Source organism: Arvicanthis niloticus, chromosome 13 (genome assembly GCF_011762505.2).
Source record: "Arvicanthis niloticus isolate mArvNil1 chromosome 13, mArvNil1.pat.X, whole genome shotgun sequence".
Taxonomy (NCBI): Eukaryota; Metazoa; Chordata; class Mammalia; order Rodentia; family Muridae; genus Arvicanthis; species Arvicanthis niloticus.
This window is the reverse complement of record NC_047670.1, coordinates 58,728,391-58,752,296: the sequence shown is the minus strand read 5'-3', so window position 1 is coordinate 58,752,296 and position 23,906 is coordinate 58,728,391. Positions and strand designations below refer to the sequence as shown.

The 23,906-nt window shown below is 46.9% G+C and overlaps 1 protein-coding gene across 4 annotated transcripts in view; it reads left to right on the top strand.

Moving 5' to 3' along the window:
- Nucleotides 1-23,906, top strand: part of Efcab6 (EF-hand calcium binding domain 6) — a 194,425-nt gene that overhangs the window by 68,975 nt on the left and 101,544 nt on the right. For all 4 annotated transcript variants that reach the window (XM_076911766.1, XM_076911767.1, XM_076911768.1 and 1 more), the window contains 3 exons: nt 3,183-3,319; nt 8,717-8,829; nt 18,510-18,628. In XM_076911766.1, coding sequence (XP_076767881.1) covers nt 3,183-3,319; nt 8,717-8,829; nt 18,510-18,628 — 369 coding nt within the window. The remainder of the gene's footprint in view (nt 1-3,182; nt 3,320-8,716; nt 8,830-18,509; nt 18,629-23,906) is intronic.

The following is a 23,906-nucleotide window of genomic DNA, read 5'->3' as shown; positions in this document are numbered from 1 at the left end:
AGGAAGGGAGAAAGAGGCTGTGATCATCCAGGGTCTCATAGTCTTCCAGTCCCCGAGAAGTCTCTCACAATGGCAGGGGAGGGGGCAGGGAAGGGTGAGTAGACTTGGTCATTGTTGCTGGACCCCTGGCCATTTACTTTCTAGTTCCTTTCCCATTCTTGCCCACCCCATACCGACTGGGACCGGTCCTGTTCACCGGGACCCTCACTCTGATGCCTCTGCTAAGTCTCGCCATCTGCAGCTCCCTTCTGTGGCTGCTGCCAAACTTCCGTCTGACAAGTGATAAGGAACTTGGAGAGGTACCTCTGGTGGGCGCGAGCTCTGTGCCAGGTTTGTGGCTCACGGCTCTCCACGCAGAAGACCCATATGGGTTGCCATGGGACTGTAAAGCATAGTGTCGCTCCTGTCCTCCTCCGCGTTCCCAGAAGAAGTGGACAAGGACTTAGCAGCAGAGTTTCCTGAGCATGAACATTCCAGCCAGTGGCACATAGACCAGGGCCAGCGGGGAGAGTCTCCTGCAGGGCAGCTAATGCATTCTGAGGGACTGCAAGGACAGCAAGGGTCCTGTGACCTTCTGAGGAGTCTTGTGAAGAGTGAGGAAGTGTGAGGGGCTATCCAGATGGGCTGTATTAGAGTGAGTACCAGAGAAAAGGCAGTGGATCTGCCATCCCTGGGGTCAGAGGATTGGAGGAAGTGTGGTTCTGGTCTGGGAAAGCTGAGGGGTCACTGGCACGTGACACACAGGCAGCTGGGTGTTCTTATCTGGACTCAGCTGTGCTCTCCATAAGCAGCCAGCCAGCTTGGCAGGGTGGGGTAGGGCTTTAAGACTGGGAACATGAAGATAGGGATGGGCTTGGGGTGGCTCAGTAGGGACACCTGCCTAGTGTATGCAAGGTCCTGGGCTCTGTCACCAGCACTGTCAACAGAAATGTTAGAGCTGAAATAAGTGTATGAATGTTGTGGGCATGTATGCATATGTATGTTCATGTATGCATATGTATTCCCCCACCCCTACAGTGTGTGTATGTGTGCACGCTTGTGTGCATGTGTGTGTGTATATACTACAGTGGCAGAGAAGACTCAGAATGCAGTGCCCAGTCCAGTGACCAGTCCCTGGTCAGGGTCAAGGGAGCAGGACGCACTCATTGGCACTTGCCTCTCCAGGTGCATCAGGCCTCCTGTGGGAGCATAGTAAAGGGGCGGAAGAGGTGGCTCAGCCAGTAAGAGTATGCTCATGTGGAGGACTGGAGGTTGATTCCCAGCATCCAGATCAGGTGGCTCTCAACTGCCTGTACCAGATTTAGGGGAATTGATACTTCTTGGGGTTGTGGGCACCTGAGTTTAAAGCATAGGCCACACACAGACACACACACACACACACACACACACACACACACACACATACACAGACATACACACACACACATACATACACATACATACACACAGACATATACACAGAGACACACATACACACAGACACACACACACACATTACTTTGGAATAGATCATGGGTTGGATTCATTCAGAGCTGAGGAGGTAGGAAAAAGGGGGGGCTGACACATTCTAGGGGTGCTGAGAGGAAGAACAGGCAGAGAGAACACAGGGGAGAGGTCCTTGTAAGCAGGGGACCCGGCTTTGGAGGGGGTGAGCTAGAGAGCAGAGGTGACAGACACCTTGACCTTGCAGGGTCAGTGGCCATGGGTACCAACACAACACAAAGCTTGAGTCGGAACTGTGGCCTCTGGAAGGGAGCTCAGGTGTCAGAAGGATGGTTGGCATAGACACGGGGACTCATGTGACCCTGGCACCTGCAGCAGGAGGGGTAGAGCACTAGGTGGAGGGACAAGTGGCCAGGGTGAGGCAGAGGTAAGCCTGGGAGAAGCTTCAGGAGATCACTCACCCTACCCAGCTCCTGACTCCTCCTGCCAAAGACTGAGGACGGCTGCCCTGAAGAGGCTACAAGAGGGACTGTCTTATGGCCGTCCAGGCCAGGCTCCATCAATGTAGGATGGCCTAGGAACCTGTGGAGAAAACCTTGAGGAAAGGGGGACCCACTTGCTTCCTAGTGGTTCTCTCACTCTGAGGCTTGCTAAAGTTCCTTAGAATCCAGGCTAGACATGGCCAGATCCATTCCTCTGACTATGGAATCAGCTCCCCTAGAATCCAGACTTCTCTTGTTTCTCTCTTTCCTGAGAGTGCCCTCTATAGTCAGTCACTCCTGCTAGCTCAATGCCACCTCCTACAGGAAGCCTCCCAGACCACACTACCCAGAAGTGTTTATATTCCTTTGAAGGCCTATGCCTCTGTCCACCCATATCTGGCTCTTACTCCCAGCTGCTGTTTTCTTCTGGTGACACTGTGTTTGCGTGTCTAGCCTTCCTTCAGGGGAAGGCCATGAAAAGCCAGGCCGGAGCTCAAAGATGGCATCATGTTGTCTAGCCGTGAGCTGTTGAGTCAGGCCTCCTTGGACCTCGGTTTCTATATCTGGAGATGCAGACCCAGTGGGCTGGGAGCACTCTCCGGCCGGGGCTCTGAGTGCTCAGATGACCCCATGGATGTCTAATCAGCACATAGACCCAGCTCCTGTCCTTGTAAGGACCCTGCCAAACATTTCACACGGTGACTCTCATTTGCTGAATTCAGAGATCGTTGCAAAAACTTTTCTGTGGTATCTTAAAAAAAAAAAAAAAAAAATTGAGAGGTTGAAATAGACCGTCAGATTTTCCAGCTCGCAGTAAAAATAGTTCGCATATGGCCATGAAAAGCAAAAATCACACAAGTCCAGCTATGCCAGGACTAGTTTTTCAGCATCAATTAGCAGAAAAGAGTTTTTCATACGGCCCTAAGAGGGGATGAATTGTGTATGAGACTTACTGCTTTACATTAAAAAGAGATTTTTTTTACAAACTTACTAAGACCATTTACTGAGACAATTGCCTTGCAGACTCTCAATATACGCAAAATGTTCTTTTTTTTCCAAAGATGTCATTGTGCAATGTGTACTGTGTACTGCAGTGAATCTTTGAAAACATTTTATTTTACAAAAAAATAGTAAAAAAAAAAAAAAAGAAAGAAAGAAAGAGAAGGAAAGAAAGAAAAAGCTCCTACATATTTGTTGCCATTTGAGGTTTTACCATTGGGCCTCTTGACTTCTCCAAATCCCCTTTTTATTCCGCAGATCTTCCGAAACATGAGGACCATCAGGAAAGTCTTCCAGCTCATTGACACCAACAACACAGGCTCGGTGCAGCCCCAGGAGCTAAGGCGGGTTCTGGAGACATTCTGCCTCAAGATGAAGGATGAGGATTATGAAACGTGAGTGGCAAGGGTGTGGTGACCCTGCCGCCAGGGCCAGGACTGGATGACAGTGGCAGGTTGCTGGGCCCCTCCCTCCCTCCGTAGCTCTCCCCTCATCTCATTTTGGACATTACTCCCAGGTTCCTGAGACTGCGACTTCTCAGTAGTGGGACCTCGCTCCTCTTGTTCCTTGAGGAGGCTGTGGTGAGCACCCGCCATCCAGCTTGTAGATCTGCATAGTTACTGCTGCCCCACCGCCTGCTGCTATTCCCTCCTGCGGAGTGCATTGGAATCCTGTGTGATTCCAATTCACAGTGAGCTTGACACCAGGCCTGGGGCAAAGGGGGGGGGGGCAGTGTTGAAATTCACTCATCTGTTGGCTCCTGCCCTGGGGTCTGCCTCCTTCAACATCCTTCTCCTTAGAGGACATTGTTCCTTGGGGCAGCAGGTTGTAACAGAGGATAGGGACTAACACAAAGTATTTATCTGCTTCCTGGCACTTGCCAGATGCCACCACCTGCTCCTGACTCAGGCAGCAGCACAGCACTCAAAAGTGGCCAGATGCTTGGCTCCTGCTTTGCGTGTGAGTTTTGAGTGAGAAGCTCTGGAGGAGGGCTCTGTGGTGTTTCTTTATGAAGTGCCCAGCTGAGAGGATACCCTCTTTCCACCCATTCCCAACCTCTTCTCTGAGCACAGACACCTCTCTGGGCCTTACCTCTGCTTCCTGGGGTATCAGATACCCACAATTCATTAGTCCAAAACCGCTCAGTGAGAGTCCTGAAATAAGCAGTTTGTATATTCTGAGTACCTTCCGCCATAAAGAGTATTCTGTCTTCTCCCCTTGTTAACCTATTTTTGTTGGCCTCTCAGTGTGCTTATAAATTAATATGGAAAAACCCAATATATAATGCCGACATACACGTGTGTACCTATGTAGAAAGGCGGCTCAGTGTCATGTGGTTGGTGGGCCTTGGCTCATGTCCTAGTGGCTCAGGGGTGCCTGGACCCTTCAGGCTGCTCCCAAAGCCCCGGCTTCTGACACCTCTCCTATAGACAAGATCAGGGCTGCAGGCAGTAGAGGGACTTCACCCATAGCAAGGAAGCACAGAGGGCGTGTGACATTAGCTCTGATGGGGCTCACAACCAGAGGCTTAAAAAAAAAAATGGATCCTTCCTACTTTTGAATATGTATTCTTCTCTCTTCCCCTTTATAACCTACCTTAGAATATAAAAGGCATAATAGATGTTTTAATTTTTATATCCTTTCTGGCTGGGAAAGTGTCCAGAATAAGATCCAAACAAAACAAATTAAATAATTTTGTGTGTGTGCAATTACAGAGCGGAGGCAGACCTCTTCTAAAACAGGCCGTCAGAAACAAAGCGGGCTTTTATTTGACAATAAACCTTGTGTTTGGCACTGCAGTCTCCAACCTAGTAAATATATATATATATATATATATATATATAAAATTACTCTCTGTTTCCCCATCTCTTAAGTATTGAATAATAAAGAACTCTGCAAATTTTTATTCGAGATTCCTTTCAAGCCCCAGAAACAATGGTATTTTCTCACCACGGCCCTGAACAACGTTCCGAAATAGAATTGGTTCCTGTAGACGCACACAGAAGCTGATTTCTGGCGGGGCTTTAGTGCCTTCCTCATGGGAATCCCAGAAGATGCTGTCGCCTGTACCTGCTTTGCCCTTTGCAGTTTGGAGCAGGGTGCAAATGGCCTTTTCAGTAGTTTGGTCTAGCATCTTCCTTCTGTTTGAGATCTGCACTAGGTGCTTGGTGTGGTAAGAATGTCCAGGCTCTGAAGTCAAACTATGCTGGCATCTCCATTCCTGGAGCACCAAGGTATTTCCAGGACTCCATTTTCTCTTAAAGAAGTAGGTGTTGAGGGGGCTGGGGAAATAGCGCAGACTGCAGGGTGCTGGCCCTGTGAGCAAGAGGGCCCGAGTTTGATCCCCAGTAACCACATTAAAGAGAAGAAAAACAGGGGGTGTGGTGGCATGGGCTTGTTGTAACCCCAGAGTTTGTGAGGTTGAAACAGGTGGATCTCTGGGGTTCACCCTCCAGCCAGTGTAGCCTCCTTGCTGAGTTTCAGGCCCATGAGAGACTGTTTCAGCCATGAAAACAAAACAACAAAAACAGGAGGATGGCACCTGAAGATAATAGCTGAGGAGGTCATCCTCTGGTCTCCATACACACATGCCTATCCACCCATATTCACCAGCACGTTTGTGCAGATATACACGCACGTGTGCACTCGTGCGTGCGCACATGCACACACACACACACACACACACACACACACACACAGCTGCAGGCGTACACATGCACACATATACATGCATGCACGCATGTAGGAAATGGGATAGGCACCGAGAAGCCCACCCCACAGCGTGGGGATGAAGACATGATGTAATGTGTGCGGCAGGCCTGTGTTATGCTTGCATGTGTTGGGTGTTCATCTCAGTAGACAGTGTCACAGACATGATGAGCTGGGATACTGTTACAACTTCTAGACAGTTGCTGTTTGCCTGCAGTACCTCTGTAAAACCTAAGGCCAGAGATGAACTCACCATCAGGTTCGTCAGCACTGTCCTCCAACCTGAGCACTGATTTTCCCTCCCGGGATCCCTCCATCCCATCTCTCTCTAGGCTGAAGTATTTCAATCTATGAATCTATTGAATCTATATGAAATCATCTATAAGAAGCCCTGTAATGGAGCAAACCATAGAAGGCCAGCCTGTGTATACTAGGGTTGTCTGAAAGGGGTTTTTCCAGGTTGCCATGCTGGAGAGGTTCAAGGGCTCACAGGGATCCCCAATCTCCCTAAATTTAGCCTCCCGTGAGCCCCACTTACTTGCTGCTTTCTTCAGACCGTGCACCCACCCGGCCTTGATGCCTAGTGTCCTTGGGTTAGTGTCTTAAAAGCAGGTTCATCTAAGCTCTTTCTGTGAAAACTTTTAGACATATTTATTGTACGTCTGTGAGGGTGTGTGTGTTTACATACGCATGCCTGCATGTGTGTACACATGCCTGGAGAAGCCAGAGGTCAGCCACATTCATTCCTCCAGAACTGACCACCTTGTTTTCTGAAGCAGAATTTCTCAGTGAGACCTGAGGCTCACTGATTAGGCTGGCTAGCCGGTGAGGCTCATTACTTAGGGTAGACTGGCTGGCCAGTGGGCCTCAAGGACTCACCTTCGTCTACTTCCCAACTCTGTGATTATGGGCTCTGGGGATCAAAGTTATATTGTCATCCAGCATATCAAACATTATATAGGCTGAGCTAGTTCCCCAGCCAGCCCTGCAAAAAGCCTTTTGAGACCCTGCCTTTCTGTTCAGGGCCAGGCTTCGATTTAAAGTGCTTTCTCCCCGGCTTACTACCATGGGCTTCCATCTCCCCCCACATGCATACAGCAGGTTTCTTTTTTCTTTTTCTTTTTTTTTTTTTTTTTGGTTTTTTTTTTTTTGGTTTTTTTCAAGACAGGGTTTCTCTGTGTAGTCCTGGCTGTCCTGGAACTCACTCTGTAGACCAGGCTGGCCTCGAACTCAGAAATCCACCTGCCTCTGCCTCCCAAGTGCTGGGATTAAAGGCGTGCGCCACCACCGCCCGCCCGGCATACAGAAGGTTTCTGAGCCTAGAACTCCAGGTCCTTAGCCCAAGCCAGGATTCTCTTGTAGGCAGACCCTGGCTGCTGGGATACTGCAATTGCACGGCATCTTCAGTACTGGGTGAATCTTCACCAAGCTCCTCGGCCTTGCTTGAGCAGCATGCTGGCCAAAGCCTCACAAGACTTATGCAGACACTGGCAGGTACTGCCTTCCAGGTCTCAAGCTTCTGGGATGTTTTCACAGGATCAGGGCTGAAAGGAAATCAGGGGCTGTTGAGGGAGTTTCTGAGTTAACATCTGGCAGCCATCATCTCTCTGGATAAGTTTTCCTATTAGGGACAATGGGAAGCTTCATCAAAGTGGAAGAGCGGAACAGTGGGGAAGGAGTTTATGGTGCTCCCTGTACAATCTGGAAACCAGAAAAATAACAAATACTTTAAGTATTAATTACTAAATTTTGAGAAAGCATGAAATTAGATAATTATAGAAACCAACACATATGGGGAGAATATAACCAAACATTTAAAAACTGTGAATTCTTTTAGAAATGTAGTAACCCAGAAATCATCTAGAAAAGTGTTTATCACACACAGATCTGAATAATAGAAAACACATTACAAACCAAAGCATCCCGTTTATCTCGGTGTGTTCTAGAGGCACAGAGGTGTTATGTGTGTGTTTTCAGTTTTCTTGTTCTAAGCTGGATGCGGTAGTCCTAAGCTCTAGCACTTGGAGATCAAGGCTAGAACATAGCAAATTCAAGGCCAGCCTGGGTTACATAGCGAGACCCTGTCTCAAAATAAACAGAAAAAAAAAAAAAAAAAGACTTACTATATGTAGACAGCATAAATGCTTTCAGAACAGCTGGACTCCCTCTGCCATTTGCTGTTTGGAGACTGTGTGATTCTCTGGGCTGAGGTTTCAGTCTCCTGTGGTGATAGGCTTCTGTCAGTTATAAGAATCACCTGCTTACCATCCTCCACTCTTCACACCCTGGGGTCCTTGGTTACAGAAGTGTGAGTCTCGCTGGCTCAATAGTCAGATCCCTATCTCTCTGCTTCTTACAGGAGGGTGTCATTGCTCCTGCTGTCTGGCAAGGAGAGGGCCTCTTGGGCCCTGGGATCTGCTGTCCTCTCTCTTCCAACAAGGAAGGGAAGAAATCTGTAGGATTTTGTGTCTGGGGAATTCTCAAGAAGGGCCCTGGACTTTCGGTCTCTCTGTGTATGTCTCTGCAAGCCTGTAATGCTCTCTCTCAAGTGTCTGCATGTTTAGTCTATATGTGTATATGTGCATGTGTGTGTCTGGAGACCCAGGGGTTGCCTACCTTTTATTTATTTGTTTTTCCTTTTGTTTTGAAACAGTTTGTTGTTGTTTTAATGTATTTGTTTTCTTGCTTGCTTTAGACAGGGTCTTTCACTGGCCTGGAACTCCCTAAGGAGGATAAACTGGTTGGTCTATGAGCAGAGGAGTCTACTTGCTTCTACCTCCCCATCACTAGGACTCTAGACAAATGCCCAGGCTGTCCTGTTTTGTGTAGGTTCTGTGGATGGAACTCTGGTCCTTGCCCTAGCATAGCAAGGGCTTTTGCTGACTGAACCATCTCCCCATCTCCATCTCCCGGCTACCTGCATTTAAGAATCCCAACAGCAGTATTTCACATGGTGTTGTTAAGGGCAGCTACAGCTAGAAAGAAATCCGTGCTGACCCCATATAAAGCAGAGCTTGTAATAAGCACGTCTGTCCAGACTTGCCTTGGCTCTGCCTGACTTCAGGAAATGTCTCTTGTTTCAGATTCTTGAAACAGTACGACATCAACAACACCCCTGCAGTGGACTACAACGCTTTCCTGAAGAATCTTAGCATTAAAAATGATGCCAACTTTAAATACCTACTGTCCAATGCAGGTAAGGACTTCCCTAGCATGTCACTAAGGGTTCTACTATTTGTTTGTTTGTTTTGTTTTTCCCTTGTAATTATTCCCTAAGGAATTATATCCCAATATTGAAACTGTACCCACTACAGAGATACCCATGATGCCATTATTTATAAGAAAAACATGAGGGCTGAAGGAAAGAAAGGGGCTGGGGGCGGGCAATGGTTAAAGGCACCTACTGTTCTTATAGAGAAGCCAAATTCTGTTCCCAGAACCCATGTCAGAGGCCTCACATCTGCCTTTAACCCCAGCTCCAGAAGATCCAACACCTTCTTCTGGCTTCTGTGGGCAACTGCACACACACACACACACACACACACACACACACACACACACACACACAAAACATAGGGACACACAAGGACACGAACACGGACACACACAAACACAGACACATGAATCCACACAGAAATATGTATATCTGTGAACAGTGAGCTCCACAAAGGAAATGCATATGGTTCAGCATAGGACTGGAACCTAGGATGTCCCCCGAACTCACAGACTGTCCTCTGGGTATCATTTGTTCTTCTTTCTGCTGCTTCTGACCTTTAAAGATTTCGAATGGTGAAGCCTTCTCCATGAGTGGGGAAGAAGCCAACCCGAGAGGACAGAGTAGAGGAGCTTGTGACTACATTAGATACATCTGTGTGTACATGCTGTCCTCAAAGGGGAAGCTTCCCCACCTGCCCAGAGTCTTGTCTCAGCAGCATTAACAGTCTGCCTGGAGCTGTCCAGCTGCTGGCGGTTCTGAACAGCTTGGCCCACTTCTTTGGGAAGAATGTTTGAGTCACATAGCAGGACACTCAGGTCACTTGAACTTTTTCCTGTCCCCTGATTGGGGCTACTCCCTGTGATTGGATTATAACCTGTACTTATGGTCTGGTCATGCTTTATAAGGCTACTTAGCAAATCTCCTCAGGGCACACCTGTGACAGAGCGCAGCCTTCCAAGCAAGCCAAAACACCACTGTACAGGCTCTGGCTGGTTCTGCTAACCCAGACTGCTGGGAGCTGGTTCCAGGACTCTGCTGTTTGGACTCACCTGAATCCAGGCACAGCTGAGCATGGGTTTGTCATCTCTTCTCATCTCCTGAAGCCCTACCAGGCACTCACAGACAAGCTGAAGGCTGAAGTAAGCCATCGAACTGCTGCCACCATTCAGAAAGAGGCACCGTCAGCCTCACCCTGGCCCCTTCCTGTGCACTGGATAGCAATGAGGAATTGCAAGGGGGCTCTTGTAAAGATTAGGCCATAGGCTATTTTACAAGAAATTTACTGTCACTTGGGAACATCGGCAGGATAGAAATCACACACAAACCCAAGGAAATGATGGTTCCACCTTGGCTGGATGTAATAACCAAGAGTAACATGTTTCTCTTTCTGAAGGCCACTTGCTCCAGTCCCCTGCCTGTGTCGGTGAACCCGAGGCCTGCTTACTCCCTTTCTTAGTGATGGTTGGCTTTCTCTAGCTGGTTGTAAAACTTTGATTTTCAGTAGCAGAGCAGGGCATGTCTTATCGTTGAGCCTTCTGCAGACATTTTCTAGAACATTGTGAATCTTCTGTTTGCAAATTTAATTCTTCAAAGGGTTCCCTTTTGGTTTGAGATTATATATATGTAAGTCTTGCATTTTCTAGGTTTGGGCATCAGGGGTACAGTGACTTGTATCCTTCTGTTAAACCATCTCTGCTGTCCACATCTCTGCCTTCTCTCATGATCTTACTCTCCAGTTTCTGTGTCATGTTTTACTTGGGCATCCTGTGTCTTCCATACAGTATGGTTCTTGCCAAGGCCCAGCGTTCCCTTTGCTGCTTCTACCTGGCTCATCATCTCTGGGATCCGTTGTGTCACTTTCCCTGTAGTTTTTATGCTTTTCCTTCATGTCACCAAGGCCTTGTCTTACTGGCTTGTGTTCTCAAGTCAGATCACCTAGAGAGCCTTTTCCATGTCTTCTCTGGTTCAATCCTCGATCCTCGTCTTTATTCCCTGTGTCCCTTGCTCTCACTCTGCCCCTTCTTCTCTCCATAGTGTTCACAATGATTGCGAGGAACATGGGTGAGTTGAGCGTATTTTATTCCACGTCACTTCTTACGTGAGCCAGTGTATGGCTCACATGTCTGTGCTTGTCCTGGAGTTTCTATTATACAGCCTTGTTAGTCGGAATCCGCACTTGGCTAGCGTGAGCTGAGTTTGTGGGACAGGGACCTCTCAGCAGCAGCTGCCCCACGAGAGACTCTCACATCCTGTTTTTGCAAAGGGCGCAGACTCAGGACACTGCTTTGGAAGTCAAAGGATGTTAAAGCACTTTAAAGCTAGTTGACTCTTAAAGCTAGTCAGGTTGATTAGCAATTTTAAGTATGTACCTTGTGTGGTGGTTTGAATAGGAATGCTCCCCCCATAGACTTGTGTGTGTGTGTGTGTGTGTGTGTGTGTGTGTGTGTGTGTGCTTGGCCCATAGAGATGTGGCCTTGTTGGAGTAGGTGTGGCCTTGTTGGAGGAAGTGTGTCACTGTGGAGGCGGGCTTTGAGGTAATATTTATGCTCAACCTCCGCCCACTGTGACACCCAGTTTCCCTCTGCTACCTGTAGATCAAGAGGTGGAACTCTCTGCTCCTCCGGCACCATGTCTGTCTGCACACTGCCATGCTTCCTGCTGTGATGATAATGGACTGAACCTCTGAACCTGTAAGCCAGCCCCAACTAAATGTTTTCCTTTATAAGAGTTGCCTTGGTCACAGCAATAAAACCCTAAGACACCTTGTCACACTAATACCCAAACATATTGCTTTTAAATCATAACATTCCACACTGGCCTCAAAAGGGCCTGGTCATCTCATAATACAATCCATCATTCTTTCAATTCAACCTCAGCAGTCCCCTAATCTTTAATATCCTCAGCACTGCTCAGAAGCCCAATCTCAGGCTATTGAGATGTTCGTTGGTCATTTGGTGAAGTGGACGCTACAAGCTTGATGATCTAGGTCAGTCTCTGGGACCCGTGTGGTAGAAGAAAAGATCTCTCTCTCTCTCTCTCTCTCTCTCTCTCTCTCTCTCTCTCTCTCTCTCATGCTCTTTCTCTCTCATACACACATCCATGTATACAAAATAAATGAATAAAAATAACCAAATAAAAAACGAATAAAATGTAATTTAAATTTTTCTAAAATACTGTCAAAGTCCCAAAAGTTTCCTTTGAGACTCAAGATTTCTTAAGTCTAAAATAATTAGGTTGCATACTTCCAACACAGATAGAGTAAGTGGCCCCATTCCAAAGGGTAGAATGGAGAAGCAACAAGCAAGAATGGCTTCAGCAAGATAAGCCCTGGGCCCTGCAACCCCATGCCCAGCATCTGAGTCTCGTGCTGGTTTTACCTGAATTCCAGTGGGCACGGGTACCCCTACCTCGCCAGAAGCACACATAGCCTCTCTCTTGAGCCAGATACACACACACACACACACACACACACACACACACACACCATGCCTGTGGCACTCTACTGGAGACCTAACATGGTCCTAATGTCTCCACTATGACTTAGGCATCAGTTTTACTGTGACATCTCAGAATCTCCTGCCTATGAATCCAACTCTGCCACGTGCTGTCCTGCCTCAGTAATTTCTGGAACTTTAGTGCAAGCCTTCCTGCCTTCATAACCCTTGGCGTCTTGCAAATCTTCAGACTTAGCACCATGTTGACAACAGTGCCAAGTTCTGTGTCAGCTCGAGATGTGATCTGGCCCATTCTCCACAGCACAGAGAGTTCTGTGTGCCTTGGGACTGAACCTGGAGCAACACTGCCCCAGGCAGTTGTTTGGGGACAAGGAATTCCTTTAGCTGGGCAGTCCAAGCTCAGTCTTGTTCTTAGGGTTCTATTGCTGTGAAGAGAAACCGTGACAACAGCAACTCTTATAAAGGAAAACATTTAATTGGGGCTGGCTTACAGTTTCAGAGGTTCAGTCCGTTATCATCATGGCAGGGAGCATGGTGGCCTGCAGGCAGATATCATGCTAGAGAGATTTCTGGATCCATAAGCAGCAGGAAGCAAACTGAGATACTGAAACCTCAAAGCCCGCCCCCATAGTGACACATTTCTTCCAACAGGCCACACCCATTCCAACAAAGCCACACCTCCTAAAAGTGCCACTCCCTATGGACCAAGGATTCAAACAGGAGTTCTGGGGACTTGGTTGGGGGGGGGGGGGGAGACATTCCTATTCAAAAGCACCACAGTATTTCTTCTTTTAAATGAATTTGCATATTCACAAGTTGTGAGATGAGTGAGGGCCTGCTGACAAAGCCTGACATCCAGTGCAGAGTGGAAGGCTTCTCCTTAATTGTATCGATTTCCTCAATCATTCACAGCTGCTTTCTTCCCCCCACCCCCAAAGCTTTGTCTACAGCTCTCCGGTCCTCTTTAAGCTTTAAGTTTTCTCTTACTGTGACCCTGGGTGAGAGCAGGGAACAGTAACGATGTCACCGCCTAAACACTATGCTCTTAAAATTTCCTCTGTCAAACCAATAGGTCCATCGCTCTTGAATTCAGCCTCATTTGTATTTTCAGGGTGTGGGTAGGAAGCAGCTGCGTGTGTGCGTGCCTGCCGTGATGTGCTACCCTCTGAATCCTTATGGGCACATCCCCACTGTCTGTCTGTACTATTACTCACATTCTGGTCTTGGAAACACTCAGTAGACTAACCCACCGAGCTCCAGGCTCCACTCACAGCTCTAGAGCGTCTCAAGCCGATAGCTCCACACTTCCATATTTGCACAAACCATTTCTAAAGGCGTGTTTATCACAGCAACAGCCCCACTCCTCAGCGCCAAATACTGGGAAAGAAGCAACTTAGGGAAGGAGAGGTTTACTTTGGTCCTGATTGAGGGATATAGTCCTTCATCGTGGAAGGCATGAGACCAGAGAAACCAGGCAGCGGGCCACATTGTGTCCACTGATTGATAGGACTCAGAGAGAACTCAGTGCTAGTGTTCAGTGACTTCTCCTTTTGATCCAGTATGGGGGTCCAGTCCATGGGTTGGTGGCACCCACATTAAGGATGGGGTTTTCTCCTCCCAGCATACCTCTGGAGGTTCCTTCACAGACAGGCCCAGAGGTGTGTCTCCTGGGTGATTCCAGATCCAGTCAGGCAGACAATGAAGACCAAGACAAATTTAAAAGACCCCAGTGATCGAGGTCCCGAGTTCATCCTGTGGTATTTCACTGTTAAGGCTGGAGTTGTTGTTGATGCAGGATAATTCTTTGAGTTGCCATCTTTAGGATTTGTTCTATCCTGTTGCTTGATCTTCTTCTCAGTTATTTATATTACATGTGTCTTAGACCTTTTTTTTTTTTATGTCTTCTCTCACAAAACATTGCTTTTTCTTAAGTCCCCTTCCTCCATCCCTTCCCCCTCCCATCCTTCCTTCCCTTCTTCCCCTAGTTCCTCCTTCCCTCTTTCTCTCTCCTCCCTCCCCCACCCTTCCTTCTTACTTGATATAATCTTTATTTTAATCCTTTTCTCTATTGTATTTATTTGCTCTGTGTTCCTTCCAGTTTCATCTTCCTGTCTGTGGTGATTTGTTGATTTGTGGATGTTTTACTCTTTTTTTTTTTCTTTGACAATCCTTGAGAGAAAGGTTTGGTTTTGGTCCGTTTCGGGGGACACAGTCTGTTAGGCAGGGGAGGCATGCTTGTGGCAGGCTGCATGCTCACACCTCAGTGGAGGAAGAAAACATAGGACTCAGCTGCCTTCCTCAGTTCGTGAACACTTAACTATCAACTTTATTGGAGAATAATCAACAGCTCTGTTTACCACTGATGATGTTTTGATGTGGTGTGGAATGATTTACCACAGTCAAGTTAATTAGCATGTCGGTGATCTTACACAGACATTTTTGGTATGTGGTGGCAACAGTTAACATCTGCCCTGTCAGCAAATATCACACGAGGTTAGTAGCCAATAGTACTGCGAGTTGTCCTGAGAGTGGTTTTCCCTTCTAATTTGCCCCTGAGAGCTCCTGTTGTTGCTTGGAGACCCTTCTTCCTGGCCCTCTGACTACTGAAGTAGTTTCTTACTACTTGAGGGACAGCTGATACCTGTCGAGAATCCATAAGGAGTCACAGGAGCAGGAACTCATTCGATGTGTTGCAATCTCATAACAGATACCAGCCCTCCCCCTTTATTTTGCTAGGGAGGAAACAGTCCAAGGCTGGGTAGCTAGGGCAGGCAGAGCCAACAGTCACAGCCAGGTGGCATGTTTGTTGAGCATGGTTTGTCCCTTGTGTCCAAGGTCCTGGCTGTTACCAGTGTGGGAACTCCCACTGGGAAAAACCTCCTGAGACACTGCAGTGCCCACTCAGTTATCTCTAATTCTTCTGGTGTGACATCATAACCTACAAGTGCCTTGCCAGTAACTTTTTTCTATACAATAGTGTCACACTTTGGGAAGACATTCTCAGGCATCTAAGAACTGAAGCAATATCCATATCTGTTTGCGTCTGTTTTAAATTTTCACTTTTGAAATTAAGAATGACAACACATAATTCTTTTTCTGAAGAATTTTTCTAAATTTTTTTAAACTTATTTTCTAAAATAATTTTTACTTCTTCTTTGACAGTTTTATACACACACACACACACACACACACACACACACACACACACACGCGGGCGCGCGCGCGCACATACAATTTCCACCCTGTCCACCCCATTCTCCTCCCTTATTCTTCAACTTTTTCTAGAACCTTTCTTCCCCCCCCTCCTATGTGCATGACTGTTTTACATTATTCTTTTAAAATAACCTATTTAGTTTAATAAGGGCTGTTTGCATGAGTCCACTTGATTCTTCACACCCCACACTGGCTCTGCCTCGGCTGTGACCTTCCACTGTGAATGGTGACTTATGGGATGAAATTTGCTAGAACATGCTCACGTGTTGATAAAAACAGCAGTTCCTGGACTCTGTGCTCTTTCTACCTCTTAGTTCCAGAAATTGCTACCTTTGGTTTTTCTGGATATATGACAACAGTTTCTATTAATTTTGGCTACACTGGCCTCTATAGCTGCCTTGCATGTCAAGAGCACCATATATCTGGGCATGTGAGGCAGCATGGGGGCGAGGAACAGTTTCTGCTTGCTGGTCCTGGGGGAGCCTGGAGCCCATTAATGTTTGCACTTCTCTGGGTGTTGTAGATGTTACCAGGCATGGAAAGGACTCAGGTCCCAGCCCCAGCCTTCTCAACGAAAAAGCAAATCTGTAGAAAAAAAAAAAATCACAGGAAGGGATGAGAGATGGGAAGAGAGAGTCCTGGGATGAGAGAGTGTCTCAGGAGATGAGATCTCACAGGTAGGCCTTCCCAGATAGGCCTCCTGCCTCATCACCCTCTGCAGCCCACAGGACTCTGCGTTTTGTTTAAATAGAGGATGTGTGGGATGCCCTGGCTTTGTCTGTGTGTGGTTTGTGTGTGTGTTTGTGCATGTATTTGTGTGCATGCATGTATATGTGTACATGTGTGCATGCATGTGTGTTTGCATGTGTGTTTCAGTTCCAGGATCTCAAAGTAGAGAGTCAGATGAAGTACCAGAGAGCCTGCTGGGAACCCAGAGTCACCTTGGCCAGGTCAAAGCCTAGCCCAGTCTGTTCTGAGACACTGTAAGAGCTAGCTCGGAAGACTGACTCTGTCTCTACTCTAGCTCAGAGGGACCTGGGAAAGGATCTCTCTTTTCCTTTTCTCCCTTGGAGATGAGTTGTGGGGTTCCAGATGACTGGCAGCCTGTTAACTGTCGCTGAAGTAAGCGCGCCTCATTTGGCTGTGGCTTATTTGCAGACATTTTAGGAAATAAATCTGGGGAACCATTTGTGCCTCTTCATATCCGACGATGAGAGAGAAGATGGCTACACTTGAGACACACTTCATCTTCTGCTATGAGAAGCTCACAGGCTTATTGAACAAAAGCCAAATGCATAAAACTAAAAAGAAAAAAAAACCAAAACCTCAACCCCCGACCCTGGGCCACGCCTACGCACCCTACACCTCGCCTGGGTCAGATCCTCCCGAGTTATTTTTTTAGTGATACATAAGTAGGTGGATGATGGATAGACAAGACATACAAAATAAATAAGACAATGAAAATTAAAATATGTTAAGTGAGCTTTAAGTCATGAAAGAATATATTTCAAAGAAACTGTCATGTTTGTGTCACAGACAGGTCTCTCTTGTTTTTTTGTTTTTTTTTTTTGTTTTGTTTTTTTGTTTTTTTTTTTGTTTTTTTTTTTTTACCATTTATTTATTTTATCATGTGTTTTTCTGCTATATACATTTGTACACCTCATGTATGTCAGATGAGAGCATCAGATCCCTTGGAACTGGACTTATGGACGGTTGTAAGCTGCCATCCGGGTGCTGGGGGTTGAACCTGGGTCGTCTTCAAAATCAACAAGGGCTTTTAGTGACTGAGCTATCTCTTGAGCCCAGGTCTTTGTTTTTGACAGCTGTGTTCTATTGCATAGCCTTGGTGACATCCATGTCCTCCCTGTGAACACTGCTGGGAAAGTTGCATTTGGTCCTCTCTGGCACTGCAGAAAGTGTCCTCACATGCATGCCTTCGCTGGGTGGTCTGCTGTGGCACAGACAGCGAACAGTACAGCTCAGAGCTCAGAATGTTTTCTGCTGTGGCACAGACAGCGAACAGTACAGCTCAGAGCTCAGAATGTTTGCACATGGATCGCTTCCGTGCCAAGTGAGAGCTGCTTCCTGCCATTGTCCTAGATCACTGTGTGTGTGTGTGTGTGTATGTGTGTGTGTGTGTGTGTGTGTATACACATGCATGTTTCTGTGTATACACATGCACGTTCTCTGAAATCCCAGCACTGGGTTATGGGTGTGTAGAGCCATTCCTGGCTTGGGATTTGAACTCAGGTCCTCTTGTGTGAACTTTAGCCCCGAGCCTCTCACCCTCCCCATTCTCATCCTTCTTCTTAATCTTCACCATGATACCTAGTTTATCCTTTCTGTTGTGAGTAGATTTTAAAATGACCAGTGATTTGAACACGTTTTATACATTTACTGTACTTTGAGTTCTCTGTGTGCCCCTCTCCATCTTTAACCTTTGGATATGTGCATTCATCTGCTCAGGCTGCTGTAAAATCGGAACACACCTGCCTCAGTCTCCTTAGTGCGGGGATCACAGGCGTAGCCATGCGCTAACATCCTGCTCCTGTAGGTGAATACAAGGTTTCCCTGCTTGATTTCCTTCCACTATTCTCTGCAGGGAGCCTGCCTGTCGGTGAATGGTCTCTAGCTTTGATGTTTTCCCTGATGTGTCTCTGGTGAAGTCCATACAGAATCGCCCTAGTTTCCTACCACTGCACAGACCTAATTTCATCACATTTGGCCCACAGGGTCTATCCTGGCATACAGTAACACACAGAAGGCTAGCCCACATTTCAGGGTTTATCCTGGTGTACAGTAACACACAGAAGGCTAATTTCTTTTTTTTTCTCCCCACTCATCAGCCTATTTCAGTATAAAGAATTCCAAGATCCATCCTTTTCAACGTTCATTCATCTTAACTTTTACCAAGTAGGTGATGATCAGAAGCAAATGGCCCAGAAATGGCTTTTACAATATGAATAATACACCATGGTCTTTTCTTAACAGAACCCTCCAGAGAAAATCAACAAGGCAAATATGCCAGTAGGCCGCTCCACACTGTGTCGTCTGAGGATATTTGGAAGAACTACTCCTTAGATGACCTGGAGAAGTCCTTTTGCCAAGAGGTGAGAGTTGAATAGTGAGCACAGGCAAGCTGGCAACCACAGAAACCACTTCTGTTGGCACCCCAAGCTTTGTTTTGCTCCCACCTGCACCCCTCAGACTGCCAAGGACCTCTCCTGAGGATGTACTGATGACACTAACAGTGACCAAGCTAATTCTGTGTGGGAGCATGGGGTCTGGCTGTGGAATGTGTAGGTGTGGGGTTTGACTGTGGGGGGCATGGGTGTGTGGTGTGACTGTAGGGTGCATAGGTGTAAGGTGCATGGGTGTAGGGTGTGTGGGTATAGGGTGTGTAGGTGTGTGGTGTGGATGTAAAGGTTTGTGGGTGTAGTGTGTGTAGGTTTGTGTGATGTGTAGGTATAGGGTATGTGAGTATAGCATGCATAGGTATAGGGTGCATGAGTGTAGAGTGTGTGAGTATAGGGTGTAGATGTGGGGGTGCATAGGTGTAAGGGAGAGTGGAGGTGTGGGGTAAGAATATGTGTGTGGGGGGGGCTGTGGTGTAAATGCGTGGGGTGTAGGTTTGGAGTGTGGAAGTGGGGATATGTGGGTGTCAGGTATGAGTCTGGAAGTTATGTGTGTGGGGGTATGTGTCTGGTGGTACGTGTTTGCTGTCTACGAATGTGTGTGCATGTGCAGAGCCCATGAGTGTCCGTGCAGAGGTTAGAGAGGATGTCAGCTGACTTCCTTTATTGCTCTCCATTTTGGGGGCATAGGATTTTGTCACTGGACTGAAGGTCTCCATTTTGCCTGTGCTGGCTGATGGGTGAGATTTCAGGATCTGCCTGTCTGCAGCTGCCAGCACTGTGGCTACAGGCATACATGGCCGTGCTGTGACATAGCTGGTGGGGATTTTGAGCACAGATCTTCTGATATTCATAGCACTTTTACCCACGAAGCCATCTCCTCGGTTAATCCTAAGTATAGCCTCTGTGCTACTTGCGGGCTAACACACACACACACACACACACAGGAAAAAAGAAAATAGAAAACATATTAAGGAATGGTACAGTTGGTTGTGGGACATAAAAGAAAACCTGACTGAATGAAGAAGGGGAGTTGGTGGTTAATGAATGAATGGACAGGCCTCTTATAGCTTTGGGTTGGGGGTTGGTCATTATCTCTGGTCTCTATATTTGGATTATATAAGTACTTTTTGAAAAGTTAAGCTTGAGGATTTCTCCTACTATATTTAAATACCCCATGAAGGTGTAACATTTGGGCAGAGCTGGTGCAGCAGTGGACAGACAGTGTGGTTTAGGAAGTCATTGTCAATGGGTCAAGCTGTGCCAAGGAGTTCAGCCTAGTGTCCTGGTTTCATTTCTGTTGCTGTGAGAAAATACCCGACAGAAAGTAGCTTGGGGAGAAAGAGGCTCATTTCGGCTTATGGTTTCCGTTCATCATTGTGGAGAAGTCAAAGCATGAGCTTCTGGCTGGTCACATCATGTCCACAGTTAAGAATAGAAAGAAATGAGGCACAAGGCGTGCTTGTGTTCAGATCATTCTCTCCACTCATACACAGTTTAAAGTCCCTTCCTAGGGAATGGTGCTGCCCACACTGGGCTGAGTCTTCCAGCAATAATTAACTTAAGACATTCTCTCACAGAAAGGGACAGTATCTCATTGAGTGATTGTAGGTCGTGTCAAGATGACAGTTAAAGCTAACTGTCGCACGGCTAACACACGCAGCACAGGACGTTTCGGTGAAGCACTTACAGGGGCAAGTTAGCTATGAAATTATTATAATAACATCACTGTTAGTGATGAAATTATCACTGAGATAATTTGTTTGCCAGACACTTTGGAAGGAAAGCTTGTAACCTACTAAGCCCTCAGCAAAGCCAGTCTCTACACATAGCAACTACTGTAAACCTAGAGTGAGCAGTGTGGATGAAAGTGATTTTTGTGGTATTGGGTATCAGACCATGCTGAAGAAGACCTCTACCACCAGGCTGCAGCCCCAGCCAAGGGGAAAAACTGAAAGTTTGAAATTAAAGTGTCGATTGAGTATGAAGGAAAGCCTAAAAATCACGAGGAAGAAGGCAAAGTTTGACAGCATGAAAATGAAAACGTATTTTTGTACAGCAAAACTTTGTATGAACATGAGACCATCCTGGCAAAATACGATGGCACAAATGACAAATGAATAATAACTGTGCCTTTAAAAATGTCCTTTTATTTTTATTTATATGTATGTGTTGGTGTGTGTATGTGTGCACCGGTGTGTGGGTACCAAAAGAGGCCAGAAGAGGGCGCTGGGTCCTCTGGAGCCTAAGTTCTGAGTGAGTTTGAGTTGCCCAGTGTGGAAACTGAACTCAGATCCTCCACAGTGGTACACTGAACCATCCTTCCAGCCTCCGTAACTGTTTCTAACGTACACCAAACTTTGCAAGTTATTAATGTGGACTTTTCAGTGAGGAAACACTGACAAAGCCGGCATCAGTGAAAGGAACCAAGAAAGGACTGTTTTCATGTCTACTGATAAACTGACAAGAGAGCTCATTGTCTCTTATTGACAAACAACCTCATTGTTTTCATAAACATGTGACCTTCAGAAAATACACAATCCTCAAAAAAAAAAAAAAAAAAAAGAAAAAAAAAAAGAAAAAAAGTGGGCTTCTCTGGAAAGCACATGCAGGGAATAGGAAGTCATCCTTGAAGCACAATCCCCCACCCAGGGCATCCCAGGCTGCAGATGGTGACCGCCATTCAAGTTCTTTCTTGTTCATATGTGGAAAGACAACTGCATTAACGAGCAGGCAAAAGATAGGCTTTTCTAAGAAGACCATTCCTAGGCATTGTGGTGCTGGGCTAGGGATGGTGAGGCAGGGGTATCTGAGTTCCAGGCCAACCTGAGTTACACATAAAGGCCACATCTCAAAAGAAAAAAATTAAACAACAACAACAAACCACTCTCCTTAAATAACATACACTTTTAAATGTCTTTGATTTTACCAGGAGTAAAGCAAGCCTCAGTGTCACGTGACATCAAGATTAACCCTGTCCATGGGTCATTCCTCACCAGGCCAAATCCCTGGTGTCCTGGAATTACCAATTCAGTCCCCACAGGATAGGCACTGTGAGAGAACCGAGGCAGGAGGAGGGTACACAATGTATCCCAACATCCAAGTGGTGTGGCTCTGGGTCCCAGCTGTCACCACCCGCTTCAGTACTGTCAATCACAAGTGACAGAAGACGCCCTGGAACTTCAGATGTCTGTTTCCCACATGACATATTAAGTCCCTGAAGGGACATTAACACCATGAAAGGGATGGAGAGAACCAGGCAGAGCTGAAGAGGTGGTGATGTTTGTGAAGAGGCTGGCTCGCTGCCGTGGAACTTGGTGACAAGTGACAACTGACTGACACTTGCTGTGCTTCCTCTGCCCAGCCCCCACCCCACAGATCTTGGTGTCTATGTTGTGTTCTTGGAGTTGCTAATATTTATATTCTGTACAGTTACAGCAGTCTCCAGATGGCTGGTCTTTCTTTTATCCTCAGCCATGTTTGGTGGTCACCAGTGGAGTTCGGTGTTTTGGGTATTTCTCTCTCTCTTTCTGATTTATTTCTTGCTTGGCTGGGTTTCATTGTCTGGTAATTTCCTCAAGAAAGGCTCATGAGTGCTCTGATTCCCTTGCATCCACACCTAGGAAGCTGTGTGTGGTTAAACCTGAGCAGATCTAACTGCTCATAAGGCTGCATATGGCTATACTATGGTTTCATTTCCTCATAATGGAGCCTGCGGTTTTCCATTGCCTTCCGGCTTCTGAGGTCATCCTGATGGCTCTCCAGCAGCTGATTTCAGATGCCCCAAATATGTTCTCCTGTTGACCCTTGAAACGTAAAAGCCATGCTGAGCTCCATCCTAGCTCAGAACATTTTGACAGCACTTCTTAGAACGTGAGCCCATTCTTTACATGTTCAGCTTCAGGGCCTCACGGACTCTGTGAATATCCTGGCTCATAACATAAAACCACACACACCTTGTCCCAGCCTCTTCCACATTTCCTCTCCCTCACTCCCTCAGTACTGTCCCAGTTGTCCTTGTATTGGGTCGTCTTGCCCTGATGGCCACCATGTTACCTGCTCCAGATTGCATTAACCCTTTCGTCTTATGTCTCTCTGCTTTGAGATTCTTCCACTCCCCACGCCCCTGTTAGTGTGGTCTGACCCCCATCTTTTCACTCTTGTTTGTGGTTTTATTACCTCTTGTAACACCATCACTTTTATTGCCATGGCCTCAGCTCTAACATCCCCCTCATCTCTTTCACTATTTCAGGACACCCTTGTAATGAGTCCCTAGTTATAGCTGGCTCATTTTTACTGCATGACATTTTCAAAAAAGGTGCTTATTTGTTGATGACCTGTGCAAGTCGTGTCCTTTGTCTCGCTGGTTATGTGCTTGTCTGGCCCCAGCTGTGCACACTCTGTGGTGTGTTGGCATGTTGCCGAGTGCTTTGTTTTTACCGTTTGTGCTTAGGATATGATACACCCATGTTGAAATGCAGCTGCACTGACACGGTTCTGATGAAGTCTTCTGTTGTCACTGACTGTGCAGAGTGTCTGCGTCACCTTCCACTGCACAGTGTTTGCGACACCTCCTCCTGCCCAGTGTCTGTCACCTCCTCCTGCCCAGTGTCTATTACCTCTTCCTGCCCAGTATGTGTGTCACCTCCTTCTGCCCAGTGTGTGTGTCACCTCCTCCTGCACAGTGTCTGTCACCTCCTTCTACCCAGTGTGTGTGTCACCTCCTCCTGTACAGTGTCTGTTACCTCTTCCTGCCCAGTGTGTGTGTCACCTCCTCCTGCACAGTGTCTGTCACCTCCTCCTGAATAGTGTCTATTACCTCTTCCTGCCCAGTGTATGTGTCATCACCTCCTGCACAGTGTCTGTCACCTCCTCCTGAATAGTGTCTATTACCTCTTCCTGCCCAGTGTGTGTGTCACCTCCTCCTGCACAATGTGTGTGTCACCTCCTCCTGCACTGTGTGTCACCTCCACCCTACACAGTGTCTGTCCTCTGAACACTGCATAGGTCCCATCTTCTGTGGTGGCATTTGGGTTGTGTCACTAGGTCCCACCATGATGTGCATAGTTTTGGCACACCGTGCTGTGTATCCTCGGAATACCATCCAGACGTGGAGTCTTTGTCTCAGTTGGTGCTCTAGAATATGCTTCTGTTTTAACTGAAGCGTCCTCTTGTTGCCCATGGTCATTTGCACACCCACCATGAGCATCCAGAGTTCTGTTCCACAGGCCAGCCCACCTGACACTGTTGGACT